Source organism: Cardiocondyla obscurior, linkage group LG03 (assembly GCF_019399895.1).
Source record: "Cardiocondyla obscurior isolate alpha-2009 linkage group LG03, Cobs3.1, whole genome shotgun sequence".
NCBI classification, from domain to species: domain Eukaryota; kingdom Metazoa; phylum Arthropoda; class Insecta; order Hymenoptera; family Formicidae; genus Cardiocondyla; species Cardiocondyla obscurior.
The window spans coordinates 4,687,758-4,705,026 of record NC_091866.1 but is presented as its reverse complement, the minus strand read 5'-3'; the positions used below and the strand labels follow the sequence as shown (position 1 = coordinate 4,705,026).

The 17,269-nt window shown below is 38.8% G+C and overlaps 1 protein-coding gene across 4 annotated transcripts in view; it reads left to right on the top strand.

Annotated features, from left to right (window-relative positions):
• Positions 1–16,584, top strand: part of LOC139113796 (protein kinase C-binding protein NELL1) — a 54,111-nt gene extending 37,527 nt beyond the window's left edge. The window contains exons 3-14 of one of the 4 annotated variants that reach the window (XM_070675205.1): positions 515–665; positions 1,836–2,118; positions 2,407–2,562; positions 2,827–3,049; positions 3,412–3,603; positions 4,040–4,159; positions 4,379–4,639; positions 5,372–5,752; positions 5,865–6,124; positions 6,368–6,610; positions 9,375–9,395; positions 11,738–16,584. In XM_070675205.1, coding sequence (XP_070531306.1) covers positions 515–665; positions 1,836–2,118; positions 2,407–2,562; positions 2,827–3,049; positions 3,412–3,603; positions 4,040–4,159; positions 4,379–4,639; positions 5,372–5,752; positions 5,865–6,124; positions 6,368–6,610; positions 9,375–9,395; positions 11,738–12,499 — 3,053 coding nt within the window. In that variant the 3' untranslated portion in view covers positions 12,500–16,584. Of the gene's footprint in view, positions 1–514; positions 666–1,835; positions 2,119–2,406; positions 2,563–2,826; positions 3,050–3,411; positions 3,604–4,039; positions 4,160–4,378; positions 4,640–5,371; positions 5,753–5,864; positions 6,125–6,367; positions 6,611–9,374; positions 9,425–11,737 lie in introns of all 4 variants that reach the window. The other 3 variants (XM_070675204.1, XM_070675207.1, XM_070675206.1) reach the window with 3 other exon arrangements.
• Positions 16,585–17,269: the final 685 nt, after the last annotated feature.

Sequence of the window (17,269 nt, the reverse complement as noted above, 5' to 3'; positions counted from 1 at the left end):
TGCAGCTTCGATTTAAGCAGTACCTTCCAAGAATCTATGTGCACTTACTCAATTCATCATTCTATTATTAAATTTCAATACCGCTTTCTCTCTCACCCACCGCACGTCTGAGAGGCATATCTTCCGCCATAATATCGTCACGTAAATAATGGTCGTTCGCCGTGATCTAAATTCGTGGCGGACCGCTTTCCGGAAAGCAGCCTTACCTGAAAGCGGCCAGGTTAAAAATTCAAATCAGCCCCGCATCGATTTCGAGCACGGCATGCGACAGGCCACCCTCTGCCGATAGCTAAATTGCAACATTCGACATCCCAAAATCCCTGTGCACATGTCTAATAGTATAATAAGCCATATTTCACAACTTTCGCTTCGATATAAGCATACGATCGGAGTCTAAATTGAATCTGGAAAGCATCGAAGGAGTTAGACGGCATTATGTAAAATGTTGGAAATACTACAGTCGGCCGTGGATTCCGTTCTTGCCGCACTGATGATTGTGTTTTACTACTTCCAGGCGAGGAGAGGGAGCTCCGACTGAACGAGGAGAACTTCGAACGGGCGGCCGCGTTACTCCGGCGGGTTCCGGAATTCACTATAGCCGCCGCACTACGTCAAGAGGAGGCCAATTCCGGGACGATCGTCGCCTTTTCGCACGGGAACAATAGGTACGAAATACCAAAAAAAAAAAAAAAAAAAAAAAGTTTCTGTCCCTTTCTCCCGTTACTTTGCGGGGAACGTTGCCGGGAATCTCTGGCTCATTAGTCGAAACAAACAAACTGTGACGCGACCTATTTCTAATGCTCAGAATAATATAGATATAACCCACGTGGAAAAGTAAAAAAATTTTTTTTAATTTATTAGTTCAGAGATTATATCAGAAAAATAATATATACTTGAGTGAAATAATATATTTTTGCGAAAAATTTACGAGCGAAATAGTTGCGATGCGATATATCTTTTACGATTATCTATCAACCGTGAATTATTCTACGTTTTACTATTCGACGATATCGTTCTGCCTTAATGCACGCGGTACAATAATTCCACTATTCTTCGTATTTTGAATAATAACGTCTGCATCACTCAGTACATGTAAGTAGGACAAGGAATTATTGCCGACTCGACGATAAAAGCTTTTACTAGTTGAATAATATGGTCGCAGCAAGACTGCCAGATTGTCAAGTGACGATTCCACGTGCGTTACGAATATTTTGTTTCTCGTCTCGATACTATGTTAATATCTGCTCCTCAATTTTATTTCTCAGCTTTATCACTTTCTCGACGTGCGTCAAATATAAAAAAAGTTAGCGTGTCAATTGTCGTGCAAGAGGTAAAGAGCACTCGGCTCAATACCGCATCCTCTTCGATACTCCGAGAATGCAGTGCACATGTTTTCACCTAGCTGACATAAATTGAATAGACTTGCGCTCGTGTATATTGCACGGCATAAATTAACGTGCCGCAATGTAATTAATATAGATGAAAACTCAATAAGCTTCTTAAATGCCAATAAATTTTCCGAGATCTTAATTACACGCCGCTTGTAAGTACATCCCATTAGCGGCAACAAGATAATTTAATTACCTCGTAATAAGCGCGTGAATTTAGATTGTTGAGTAAATTAAATTGTTTTTAACATGATTTAATAAAGCAACGGAATCATTATCGTTATTATCATTGATTACAATAGAAACAGAGCGAGAAATGTTAAAAATTTATACAGTTAATTATTATGCAAAAATGGATTGCGGCGTCGCGTAACAATTTAATTTAAAATCCTGGACACGTGTGTGAGTTTAATACATCGGTAATAAATGAAACGTGATGTGCACCAGGTACTTGGAGCTGCAGAGCAGCGGACGTAAGGACGAGCTTCGACTACATTACGTATCACGTCGCGACGGAACCGTACACGTCGAGGCGTTTCCTTTCCGACTGGCCGATGGCGCCTGGCACAGGGTCGCCCTAAGCATAAGCGGCTCGCAGGTCGAGCTGCTGGTTGATTGTCACCCCTTGTACAGGCGGCTGCTGAGACCTGGTCCACCCGACACTAATTTCACCCTGCCACAACTCCAGCTCTGGGTAGGACAAAGGAACGTCAAACACTTTCTCTTCAAGGCACGTTTCATTACAATATTCGTCCCTCCGTATTCTTTTTTAATTTTTTTCCCTTTTTTTTTCTTTTTTTTTATCTTTTCTATCAGTTGCTGTGACATCAAAAACTGATGGCAATATTTAAAAAATTATTTAATACGTATAAAGTTATCAGTTAAATATATATGTACTGATTTAATTTGCATCAAGCAGGAACGCAGGGTGTGTTCTGTTACAGTTAAATGTCCTTTTATTTATGCATAATAATTCCTCGCACTTCGAACTAAGTTTTCTATGATTCTCGCGCCGTAGGGTGCTTTGCAGGATGTCAAGTTAATAGCGGGGCCTCACGGTTATCTTTCCCAGTGCCCGCAGCTCGATTCATCCTGCCCGACATGTGGTCAATTTTCGATATTACAAAATACCGTGGAACAACTAATGCACAATCTTAACGAATTGACTCGTAGGGTAAGTAATTTTTACACTTACGCGAACCGCCGTCAGAATGATGAAATAACAAAATTTAATTTAATATAAGTTAACATATAAGTAATATTAATCGTGTATACCATAATTTCCTCGTTATTATGTATAGAATAATTTTTTTGAACAATTTAATTCGCTTGAAAATATTTTAATATAGTAAAGGACCAATAAACATATCGTTAATTTTTTGTTCATAAAATATAAATGAGGCAAATTATTTTTGTTCATGGATATCCTTCCTTTTAGCTAGCCGCTGCAGAGGGCAGGATAAGCAAAGTGGAGGAATGCGAGTGCCAAAAATCTTGTAGAGTGAACGGCACCGTTCACGAGGATGGTGCGACCTGGGTGAAGGGTTGTCAACATTGTTCCTGCGTTCATGGGGAGATCGAGTGTAGGCCGACACCCTGCGCTCCTGTCGCCTGCAAGAATCCTGTCATTCCTGAGGGACAATGTTGCCCGATTTGTCTCAGTAAGTGAAACGTTAACATTACTCCTTTTTTTTTTTTGTCCTTTTTCCCGATCACAAACTTCTTTTTTTTTTTTTATCTTACAGTCTGTGATAATATTTAACGAAAACAAAAAAATTTTTTTTTTTTTAATTAATTGATTGATTCTAATTCTAATTCTAATTCTAATTAATTCTAAATAATTTATTCGTCTTCGAAACATCGTATAAATTCTTAGAGCTTGAGAGGACAATGCTCTCTTACGTAATTCGTCTCTTACTTTCACACACGCAACTGACTGATTAGTTGACTTAGCATGTTCAGTCAACCGCCTCCGTCTCGTGCCTAACGTTACTTATCTCGGCATTCATGTTTGCCTCCGCAGGACAATGTTACTTGCACGGCGTAATTTACGATCACGGCGAGAGGGTCTCACCGAAACAGTGCGTCGAGTGCAACTGCTTCGACGGTAGCTTCACCTGCACGAGATTCGACACTGACACCAAATGCCCACCACTGCCGTGTCCACCCAGCGAGCAACTCAGCGTCGCGGAGGAATGCTGCAAGTTTTGCCCGGGTACGTTTCCGTTTAAAAGGAACAAACGAAAAAGAAATTAACATATCTACTTTAAACGTTAAACTTTACGAAATTTTCCAAACAAAGTGACAAGATATCTGAGATTTATATCTGTGCTAAATGTGGAATATTATAACTTGATTTTGGATATCATAACTCAAAATAATCAATATTAATCACACTTAATTTTTTAAAAATAATCTACAGGTTTAAAGTTATTTTTTTTTATAAGCGGAGAAACATTTCTAACAATTTCGAATGACGCATGTTATAATATTAAATCTAAAAAAAATAACAAGCATGAAAAAAAATTAAATTATTTGTTACGCATGAAAAAGATAACGCTCAAGCAGAGCGAGTCTTTTATCTAATACCACTAAATCGCTAATTAAATTTTTTAACCATCGTTCACATTTGCCTGGCTAACACTAACTAGGAGTGGATTACTGCGCGAAGGGCCACAAATGTCACACTAACGCGTCCTGCCTGAATCTCCAGACGACCTACGCCTGCCATTGCGATATCGGTTTCCAGGGGGATGGTCTTAATTGTCACGGTACCTAATGCTTATCTAACTTACTTGCAATTAATCGCGCGCAAAGGGACTCATCAATTATCGCACGAGAAGTACGCGAGCTTTTTTTTTTTTTATATCATGTAAAATTATGCCTTCGCATAATTCGCGCAACCTTGCCATTTAATTATCTCCTCCTTTCCTCTCCTCGATTTAATTGTACGACTAATGACATTTTTTTTTTTTCGTCTCGTCGTTTAGACGTGGACGAATGCAAGCAGCAAGGTGGATCGAACGGTCACTATTGCAACTCGAACACGAAGTGCGTCAATGTGATCGGCTCTTATACGTGCGAGTGTCTTCCGGGTTACTATAGAATGGACAAGTTCAATTGTGCCGAGCTGGACGAGTGCGCGACTGGTCAGCACTTGTGCCACGAGCACGCTACATGTGTGAATACTAATGGTAGCTACTACTGCATTTGCAAGGATGGTTATACCGGCGACGGCTTCACGTGCAAACGTACAGTATATCGCTTTTATATATAGCGCAATATTTTAATCAATAAATATTTTCATATTTGTTAACACAAATTATTTTTAATCATTTAATTTTTTTATTCTATTGTTCCGCTTCAATTAAGCAAATTAATTACTTAGGAATAATAGTCATTTTAATTTCAAATTATATTCATTAATCTTAATGCAGAATTTGATTTTAACGATTAAAAAAATTTATGTTGTTGTGAAAAATTTATTTACGAAACGATTATTGAGTAAATTTATCACTCTCTGTTAAAAACTTTTACGATGTTGAAAATAGAAAAGAAATTGAACGTATCTTCTTTATTGAAACATTCTTCCGAGCGAATATGTACACGAACAGTCACAATGGTATTTTTATTGTACCGAGTAAAACGATGAAAGAGAACTTTTAAAGTAAAGAATGTTTGCTTTTCTTTAACATATTGTTTCGCAAAGAAACCAGAAAAGCGTTAAAGTAAAAAAAAAAAAAAAGATTGCTCTTTCACGTTTATCAAATAATTTCTCTTCTATTTTCAAAGAAAATAACACGCTGATATCGAGAAGAAATAATTCTTATTTTAAGTCCCCTTAAAAATCCAACGTTAATTTAATTTTAATTCAATAATGGTACTAAAGATAGTTATATATTAATTAATCAATTAATTTTTTAAATTAAAAGAATCTCGACTACAAAATAAAATTTTTTTCTTTTTCTTTTTTTTTTCTACAGCTGTGTGCAATCAAACTTGCCAGAATGGTGGCGAATGCGTGGCGCCCGAAAGGTGCTCCTGTCGACGCGGTTATATCGGCAATAGCTGCGAACTTGACCTGGACGAATGTGCCAGCGATCTGCACCGGTGTCATCAATCATCCACGTGTTTCAACATGCCCGGGTGGTATTACTGCCGATGCAAGCCTGGTTACCGGAGCGCTTTACACGACAGTACTCAGGGCACGCAATGCGTCGATATCGACGAATGCAACGACCAAACGATCGACAGGAGGCACACGTGTCATCCTACCGCGAAATGCGTCAACACCGAGGGCGGCTACGAGTGCGTATGTCCGCCGGCAAAAGACTTAGAAGAGTCCACAACAGAATGCAAGCTCAGTGAGTTTATTCGTCGCGTTCGATTTAAGCGCATTCGTTTACTTAGAGTTAAACTACCCGTAAATTGTAAATGTTGAGGAAAACGAAAACTATCACGCCGTTATAATTTCAGGTTGCTGGTTTGAAGATCGTGAAATAAGGAACGGCGAGACCCTGGCGCCGTCCGGAAATCCGTGCAGGAGATGCATATGCCAAGACGGCGTGATCACCTGCAAGGATCCCGTGTGTGACTGCAGCGCACCGGAGAGTCACAGAAACAAGTGTTGCCCTCAATGTAATCCCGCCGCGTCGTGCAGACATCAGGAACTCCACAACCTAGTCTTCAGAAGCGGAGAACGTTGGATATACCAGTGTCAGACTTGCGAGTGCCTGGTAATAAAATCTGCCCGATCTGCCCGGCTACAATATACACCTGTCCGCAACACGACAGACTTGTGAATAAAATAAACGTATCAGAAATGTATTTCGAGCAACTAAACCCTACGCACTTCAGGGCCCACGTCATAATTCGAATTCGGCTATGAGAATGCAATACTTTGAAAAAAAAAAAAAAAAAAAAAAATTTACAATAGCTAACTTGGAACTTTCTGCGAACCGTCACATGATCTATTGCAGTACGGCGAAATAGACTGCTGGCAGATGGAGTGTCCACCGGTGACCTGCTCAAACCCCGTGACCGAGGAGGGCGATTGTTGCCCGCGCTGCGAGGACGATCCCTGCGCTCGTGAGGTGCCGGTGAACGGCACCTCGTTCACGGTTCCTAGTCGTCCCCGGCCGTGCAGCTACGCCGGCATCGTCCACGACAGCGGCAGCTCTTGGCAGGACCCCCACGACAAGTGCACCACGTGCGAGTGCAAGGTAAGAAGAAGGATCGGACGTGTCATCACACGTGTGTCCGTCACCTCGCAGGACATGCACTCGCCGATCATTGATCCGGTCCCGTGCGAGATCCAAAGGATACGGATAGGATAAAGGGGGGAATTCGTTAGAGAAGGACGACGCCATGGGCACAGAAGACATGAGGATGGTTTCGATCGATTTTTTAAAGCAATTTCTTTCACTTTAATTAAAAAAAAATATAGTACGATGCTAAGTCATTCATTTTTTTTTTTTTTTTTCTAAACATTTAATACCTATATAATAAAATAATAAATTTTTCATGAGATTTTTAAAATTAATCGAAAATATTATCGCAAGGAGATTATTTTGTTTTAGTTGTAAAATATCTAGTGATTGATATTTTCTACTTTTATTATCGACAATGCAAATGCAGACTATCCGAATGAAATCTTGGTGCCTATCGCGCTTATTTCTCTCGCGAATTCAAGAACTCAAGGTCAGTAAATGAAAGGAAATATTGCCTCAATTTAGCCGTGGAGATCTGTCATGTGCCTACTCAATTGCGCTCGCTGTACCATGCCGATGTAAGATGCAAGAAAATTGCTGTGTAGGCATCCATCGCAAAATATGTATACATACATATACATACGGCGGAGCATCAACGCAAATCGTATCGATCAATTTCATTTTCGTTCATTTCATATTTAATTTTCCAACGATAATTAATTTACATTCATCAACGTTGTCATTTTCGTACAAAATAACTTTTACTCTACTCCGACACTGAATGACATCATCAATCAAATTACGTGTTGATTCTAAATTAATTTTTTTCTCTTATTTTTTTTTATATAAAGAAGTATTTCTTATAGAAACAAATTTAAACGACAAAAGTTTAATTTTAATTTGTCACCAGATTATAAAAAACCAGCACATTTTACAATTTATTCTATTAGATTAAAGTCTCCACCTCTTTAATATATATAATCAAAGTTGTCCGCCATGCAACATAAAAAGTTATATACACAAGCATCCATTTATCATTTTACTTTTACTCACTCTTTTTACTATTTGTCTGTCTATTTTACTTGTCGTCAGTAAGTAATCCTCAAATAGTACAAGGTACATACTGACATCATTTTTTTTTTTTGTTTCTCTCTCGTACAGTATGCCGTTTGTTTTTTGCGGTGTGTATTAACGCGAATCGATTTTGCAAAGCCGAACGCTGAAACTTTATTAACTGTATGCTGAGAGAAGAGGAATAAAACTTTTATAACATACGTGTAAATCTAACTTTACGCCATTATTCTGCATGAATTTAACTAATCGAATTAAACTGGGATTGTTCGGAAATGTTTCAGCTTCAAACTTCGCAAAAAGTTATGTATGTACGTGCATATAATATAGAAAAAATGTGATAGATTAATATTTTTAAATTTATAACCAGCGTTATCTTCTCTCTCGGCGTACAAGTGCGTCGTGCTAGCCTTGTCATTATACGATTTCAGCTCTGTACTCATCACTGTAAATGTTATTCAAATATCCTATTTTTTATACATTATTAGACACATCCAGGGGCGTCCCAAAGCTAACATAAAATAAATGTTATTTGTTTTTACATTGCCTGCCTTGCACGCGGCAGCGTTCATCGCTCGTTTTTTTTTTCCACGTATTAAAGGAGAAATAGATATCTTAGATTGTTAAATTTGTACTATAGATCTTAGATTATTGTCTTCGTTTAAAACTCTAAATCAATTTTTCTTTCTGTAATTATACCATCGTAATTATTTTTCAAAATTTACATCCCTATAATATGCAAAAATGGAGAATTAATTTTATTTTTGTTTTTTTAAATATCTTTTTATATGAAAGCAAAAAGTTACAATGCCTCTTATCAGCGAAATGTAAAGAGAAATGCCAATTAATTAAATATAATCGGACACCTAGAAAAGCACGATACAAAACAAATGCTTAACGATATAATGAGACTTTAATATTAATTAAGATTAATATTAAACGTTCGTTTAGTTAAGGCTTTTTGGAAGTTATTTCAAATTACATCTTTGTTATTTCTGTAGTTTAATTTCCCTTCTTTACTTTCAACGATAATTAATTTCCCAATCGCTGACATACAAATAGCAATCACAATTCTCACTCCTAACGTGTAACTAAAAGATAACGTAAATTCAGAACACCTCACATACGTCAAACCGAGACTGAGCCGAGATCTCACGATCACGCGTGCTTCGGGTCGGCCCTGCATGGATCATTTTATTAGTGTTTATCGCCCGGCGACGATTAATAGAAAACGGATCTGACCTAATAGTGATCGAGTGTACACACCGCGACCTTCACCACGCCGATCCAATTCGCGATCGCCTGAATCGCCGTACGACCGGACGGTCTAGCATCGTGCCGCAAGTTCAATCACGAGCGGCAGCACGATCCGCAGAATTTTTTTATCAGTGAATGACGTTAACAACGATTGGCCCGAAGACCACCAGAATGGAATTTAATTGATTCCGCTGGCGCCTAGGCCAATCGTGTAGATCTTTTAAGCTGCGACGATCAGCGAATGTGAATCAGCGTGGCGCACAGAGAGGTCCTGGTCAAGTACAATAGAAAAAAAAAGAAAAAAAAAAGGAAAAAAAAATAGTGAGAGAGGGATATAGAAAGGGCTAGGGAAACAATGTCTGCCTGTGACTATGCTGTTGTAAATTAACCCCGCCACCTTGCCCGTGATGACTAACCTCATATAGCCTAACAATGGGTATCCTTGCAGGTGCCGTACTGCGCCCAATTGGTGAGCAATAGCGCGTGTTGTGTGCATCGGTAATCACGTCACTTCTACCTCACCTATAATCTCTACTACCTGCCTCTTCTCTTCTGTCTTTATTGTGTGCTGATTAATGTACTACGACTAACGGAGTGCTCGAGTGCTTTCTTGGTCCTACCTGTACCACTTGCTTGCACAAGCTTCTATTTTTCGTTAATCCTGTCTTTCTTTTACTTCCACTTCTTTCAAGCTTCCATCTTTCGCACTTTCGCTCGACAGTAGTTTCTTTCTTTTTTTTTTTTTTTTACAGTATTGTTATCTTTTCTTCTTTTCAACATCTTATTTATTAAAAACTATCACCACTACGTTAATCGCACGTTGATCACCGAAAGCTTTATGACTATTCGACAATTAATATATTAATGTATCGTAAGCACGAAGCATGTGCATCTGATCGCATTCAAAAGAGTGTTCATGACGTTGACGACTTTTTATATAAAAAAAAAAAATTTAATTCGTCCGGCTGCAAAATTTTTTTTCAACATTTATGCGTTTATTAACAATTACCGAACATCAACGTTTAATAAAATTATCGTGCTGTTTATCTCACGATTTAATTATTACTCCGATTACATAGACAGCTGATTAATTCGTTACAAAATCAAATTCGTTTGAACTCGCGTGCCTCAATAATTTCTTATTTCAATTTCTTATTTTAAATATTCGTGTTGCTAAAAATAACGCGCACGACATGGCGCACAAAGAGATAATTTCCATGCTTTTTATTCAACGTCGCGTAAAATTCGTCGACAAATCGAACGAGAATACTATCTTATCACGACCATGGGACCGACTGCACGTTATCAAAATTTGCATGCGTCGACACGCATTCTACTTCCTACTTTCCAACGTTGCTTAGTACTCCTCTACATTTTTATTTCACCCTCTTTTATTAAACTCACGCACACTCCGAGACGCATGGTCGTTCATGCAAAAAGATAAAAGAGAAGACGATCGTTTCGGTCGACGGATCTTTCTCGTGTCGATCGAGGAGCATGGCGCACGAGGTGGCAGACACACGTACACACATACATGTGCACACAACACATATATACCGACTGCGTCTTGGATCCGCGATTATGTGTTTTTTATGTCTTTTTTTTTCTTTCTTTTTTTTGTGTTTTTTTTTTGTTTTTTTTCAAAAGAGTCGTTGTCGCACCTGAGCCTCCACTGCACCCTCCTCTGATCTGCATTCGAGATTCGGTAGAAGCACCAAGAGGTCTCTTTCTTTCTCTGTATCGACTTATCAAGCACCGATTCCGGCAAGACATAATTAACTCGCATAAAGGTGTAAAGTAAAAACGGTAAAATATTGAAGGAAAAAAAATTTATAACACAAAAACTTTGTTGCGGTTTAGATTAAAATTTCTTGTAAAAATTAAAAAAAAATTTCTGACTATTATTCGATATACATAAACACGATTCAAGTGTTATGTGTGTGTGTGTTACAAAAGTATCTCGCCAGAATCGTTGCGAAATGTAGTGGAAACTTAGAATTTGTCGCCGGGTATCAGAGACATATTATGGAAATTCATTGTTTTGCCCCCTTATCGAATGTCAGCATGAGTGTCCTTACAGTTACTGTAATTGTGATCATGACCAGTTACAAGTCGTCTTCTTGACTGAGAGAAAAAGGCGCCACCGATGCGTGAGGAACGTCGCAAGGGAAGTTTCAAGGGAAGTAAAACGGGGGTCGGATTCTTATACGTTGGTTTATTATCTCGCCACGGCGGAACTGATGCGGTATTGTTCTACGAAACAATGAATTACATACTATGGACACAAGTACCTGCCTCATAATTACAGATTGAAAAGTCTTGGCACGCCTGCAATCGATTAATAATTAACTTGTTAACGCCTATAGTATGTGAACAAGAATAATATTTCCCATTACCTGTCATTAAAAAATTTTTCAAATAAATATATGTATAAAAAAAATGTAAAAAATTAAATTATGATATTCATTAAAAAAAAAAAAAAATTGATAAGTTTATCTCTTTATGAAATTACTAAATATTACAAAAGTTATAAAAAAAATTAATTAATTACAACTGGTGTTATTAAATATTTTTTTTTATATTTAACAAGAGTAGTTAAAAAAAAAACTTTAATTTTATTTGAGATGTACGGGAAGCAATTTCACCTTCGTATATAATTGCATTTCCCACCTATAACGTGTCACTTTTGGCACGGTGCTTTCATGAATTACATTAGCCAAGACTTTTCAAGCTGAAGTCGGCAATTATAAACGAAAAAAACGCTATTCCCTCCGCCGTGGCTAACCCAGTCTCCCACAAACATCTCCGCAGGACGGGCAGCTTTGCTGTAGCTACGATTACGGCTGCGCTGGCGATCTGGGCGACAACAAACAGCAACGTTCTCCCGTCGCTGTTCCTGAGCCTCTCGTACGCCATCCACCTGACCCTGCGATCCAGCCGCTGGTCAACGATGCATCGGAAGCAGCTCTACCAGCGGTCACCGGCACTTCCGGCATCGCGCACACCATTACCACCGCCATCACCACCTCCGTCGCGAGCACCACTTCCCCCGTTTCATCGTCCTCGCACCACTCGTCATTCTCCAGCCTCGACAGCAACGACAACCCCCGCGATCTTAGGCAAGGTCATACAACGGACTCGCACATCTCGATCATGTCGCAAGCCCTACAAAAGGACATGGCCTATCACGCCGTCAGATCCCAGCAACGTCAACGCCAGCAGCAAGCGTCGTCGACCGCGAGACACCAGCAGTTCGTCGGAGACTCGACGACGTCGTCGACGGCATCAGAACGCTCCGCGGCGCCGTCGGCGACGACGGCGAGAACGCCGTCCGCGATGCCCATCGGTGGCAGATCAACGCGACGCGGACCATCGTCGAACACCGTCAACCACCACGGCGGCGTCGCCACCGCCTTTTCCTCTTCCTCGCCGACGCTCGCGGTGGTCCTGGCAACCTCAACGATCGAGGAACCTAATCTACCACCCGCGAGTGACACCGTGCAACGTCGCCAGGTGGTCGGTCGCCGTCGCAAGGACAGCAGGAAATCTATTGTTCTCGATAGCGCCACTTGAGGGCCGTGGATTTAGAGGAAGATAGAAAAGAATGAACCCGACATACTTGGCAAGGCATTCCAGAAGGGGAACCCGAGGGGTCACCCAGTTATCCGACGCACCTTGTTCGTCTATTATCGTAGACAGAAAAGGGGAAAATGAGATTCGATAGTGAAGAGGAAAAACAAAATCATTGCTGCCGATTTGTTCGTGGAGGATCGGCGTCGCCGCGTTGCCACGAGGAACGTTCGTTCCTCCTTTCTCGAAACCTACGTCTGGCAATTCCGAAGACTAACGTTTCGCCAACGAAGCTCGACGATCACGTCGCTGACCTAGGTTCTAGTCCTGCTAGGGATCGATATAGTCGATACAAGCTCGTTTTCGATCGAGTCGTTTACGGGTTGAGATCACGGTACTCGTTATTGAAATCCGGACCTAGAACAGCCGCGGGCTGGGCTTACGGTTGAGAGCGCGTACGCGTCCGGAATGTTCGCTTTTCCGCTCGAGGATCGCTCGCTCGAACTGCGCCGACACCTATTTCTTTGTCACCTTTGGGCGCAGTCACCACAACGAGCGTCGAGACACGGCGCTAATCGTTTCTCGAGAGATAATCGGTGCGGAAATGTTTTTTTTTTCAGAAATCAACATCAACTTGCGAAGCATTTGAACGTGATAAGTACAACGGGATGCGGTTCCGCCGAGCCATAAATAGAATGTTAATTCAAATTGATTTTATTTGTAAATTTTCGCTAAAAAGCGGGTATTGATTCCTTAACAAAACTTGTTTACGCTACACTCTTTGAAGCACGTTATACGTATACATGTACGAGAAAAGAAATATCGCATTAATGCGTATAAATTAGAATTAACGAGGTAAAGATAAAATTATCTAGATAAGAGTGAATAAAAGGGTACAACACATCAGAGAGTTGAAAGCTATTTTTTGTGAATCTTATCTGAGATGTGTCGCGTAATGTGCAATTTAAAACCGAACGAAATTTGCTTGGAAATGATTGGTTTCCCTTAGATAACCGTTGCTCCGCGAAGCTCACGAAACGAGACCGTTATTTGAGAGAGCCTCGGTCGCAAACTACCGTAACATCGATTCTACTTAATAATTTGTGAATAAAAAGTAATGCATATTTTACAATTCGCATTTTCATGATTAGGTGAAGCCTAGCGTAAACAACGTCGTATTTCTACGTTATCAAAATTACAACGAGTCGCGTAAACAGAATAAATAATATAACGTACCAAGTAGGTAATAATTGCGTGTAGCAAATAATTTCTGAATTAGCAGAAATATGTCTCGAGTTTACGTGAATCGATAGGACTCGTAGCGACAGTTTTAACGATGTTGATTATCAGTACCGATTGTTGATCGAAGGAGCGTTCTCCGTGGATCGAGCATGATCGAGCGAACTAAGGGCGCAGATTCGCTTTCGCAGAAAAAAAAAATAAGCTCCTTTCGCGTATTTGATTGAACAAGTAGCGCACAATATTTGGGCCTTATAAAGTAATTGTTGATGTTCCGCTAAACCACATAAACACTTGTATGTATGTATGTATGTACGCAAACGACAGCAAAGCGGGGGCGATATACATGTATATGTTTGTCGTAAGGAATTGATCCCCGACGGAGGGGAGGAGAACACATACAATTATGTATATTATATGTACGTATCATACATATATGCATACATATAATATACATACGTATAAAAAAAAAAAAAAAAAAAAAAAAACGTATGTATTATATTATACCGGGTACTATATATGATTAATTCCCGCGATCCTATCGATATCTTCAACTGAACGCACCGACTGTCAATCGTCAACGCCGATGACAACGCGGGTGGCTCTATTACGCTAGAAATATCCACTATGGAGGATCATATCTCGTGACAATATAAGCGATACGAGGCCCCGGAATATATACAATCATCGTAGCGTGCGTATCCGGCGATAAAAATAGTTACGCTTGTGCGAAAGAGTACGTTAAGGGTAATAGGTAGACGCGATCCTTAAACCCCGAAAGGAAATTCAGTTTATAATCATCTGAAAATTCGGCTCAATCCGATTTCACACCGTTATTCTTAGCCATCCCGCAGAAGACGTACCTATGCTCGATTCACGGCTCTGAAACGAGGTGTCGAAATGCGCCATCGAGAAACAGAGTAGCTTTATAACTCACAGTATGGCAATAAAAAAAAAAAAAAGAGTTTCTAGCATCGTTACATGGCAATCGTTCACCCTCGTGGTACCGAATAAAAGAGTGATGATAGGTAACAATATACATATAACGATAACAGTTTGGTTCTTCTTATATCACAGTTGTAAAACAGTGTTGTTTCTACGGAATAATGTCAATTGAAAGAGTGAATTTTGTAGATACATTGCATACTGTAGTTAAAAGGCCTTTGTACCTAGAAAACTCGGGGCCCATGTACGGCCCCCTTCCTGTATCTTCACACGAAATAAAAAAAGAAAATCAAGTGTACTCCGTTACTCAGTTTTAACACGACGGACTAGCTAGACTTTTCTTACGTGCATTTTGCAATCCATAAAATGCGCGAGGACCGATCGATCGCGAATTTTCATCTCTTGTCTGCGCTGGATATAATTAAGCTCTCTCTCGGTGCTAAGTTCCGCAGGAAGACTGCCGTTCTTCAGCATTTCGCCCGTTTGCAAAGTGTGCATTTGTAATAGAATCGGTTATCGCAGAGTTAAAAGTAAGATAATTTTTCGTAGCAAAACGCGCGCGCGTGAATTGAATTCACGATATAAATATATATTGAATATTCCCATGAAAACTTAATTTGTTATCGCTATTTATTTAATATAACGAGTTGATGATAATTATATAGAAAGTACCAAGTATCTGAAAATGTCAATTTTGTGTTCTTTTCTTTCTTTCAGCAACTCGTCGTTAATATGTTACTGACTGCTGCATCATTTTACGCATTCATAGATCTCAGAGCAATCGACCACGAGTCACATCCCTAAACATTCATAATTTACGACAAGTGAACGCAAGCAGGTTGTTAACATTGTCGTTAAACATTAATAATAAGCATTCTAACACGATTCGAAACGTAGTGCCGAATAATAACCAGCATTTGCAATTTGCCTACGAAAAATAGCCTAAGCGATGCTAATTAAAATCATCGACGACGCGAGAACACCTAGCTCATCTACAATAAATTTTAGAAGTTACGTCTCATGCAATTGGCCATAATCGCGACGAAGAAAGGCCTAGTTAATCATTCAACTCTGAGCGACGCACGGGTAAAATTGCAGAAATTTTGTTCGACGTGAGAATTATTAAGTCTCTTATTACATCAGTCAGATACTCGCTCTGCTAAACATAGCCGGCCGACGCAAACGATTCTTTATTCCGCTCAACCCAACGTGACTATTACGATTACATTCCTCCTTGACTAACAATAAATAGGCACTAATGAGAGAAATAAATAAATTAATATGCATACGGAGTGGCTCTGCTGTGTCGTCATTTCTTTCATCCGCGAATTCTTTGACCAACTTAAAACGGCTATATTTCCATTGTTACAATCACATTTTTAATTAAAGTACTATTATTTAAGTACCAAAATATAATTTTAATAACATAAAAAAAATGTTTTCCCCTTAATTATTGTAATATAAGAGCTATTAAATTAATCAAAGATTTTCGCTGAAAGAAGATGCAATAAAAAAGCAGGGCATCCTACATATAAAATACATACGGGACATATAAAGAACACAAGCGAATATACACGTATACACACGGGCACCCCGGAAAGAAACGATATAAAGGAAGACGATTCGTAATTAAGTAGGACTTAATAAATCTCCAGGCTGCTATTAGCATTCGTAAAAAAAAAAAAAAAAAAAATGAGTAAAAAGGGTCTTACAGTATCTGAGAACTCAACGGTAATTGTTCGTTCATGGTGCAATAATTTACTAGTAACACCGCGCTTAATTTGTAATCGATTAATTGGATCGAAGCAATGTCACAGCGTTTGTTACCGGACGGACAATTATGTGTGAAAAGAAAAGCAAGGAAAAAAAAAAAACATAAAAAAAAATATATATTATTTTTCCGGCACGAGATGTCCAGTTGTCAAGTCTATATCTCATAACTTTGCGATAAAGTAATTAAAAATTATAATATATATCCAGAGAATCTTTAAAAAAATGTAGAAAGGCGCTATATTAAATTTCAGTTAGCTACGCTATTCACGACAATACTATATTGTACGTTTAGAAGTTTAAAAAATGCTGCCAATTTGGAATACGATTTACTCTTATCTTGTCAAAAAGTGTAAATTTATCAATATAGGCTTTAATTATTTAATTATATTTTAAATTATTTTAATCCGAGCTACTTCGTAAAGGTTTAACATAAGGGACCATTATTTGTCACGAGCTTTTATTCTTTAATGGTTCGATAACGAAATAGATTTTTGTGCAGGCAAAATAATTATCTTTATTGACTTCTGTTTAAGATATTTAATTTGTCATTAATTTAATGCTCTGTTTATCCAAAAATTTTTTTCTGCTTTTTATGTAAAGAAAACGCTTCAATATTTTATTTCCTATTTTTGGTCAAGTGTCATTTAAATTCCTACTAAGAATTTTGTATGCTCTGTAACTTTTATAACATTGCGATTCTAATGAGGAATTCATCGAAACAAACTTAGAAAAATTAAATTAAACATTCAAAACATAATCTTAAGAAAGAATAAAAATCACATTTTACAATTATACACATTTTGGTAATTAACGAAG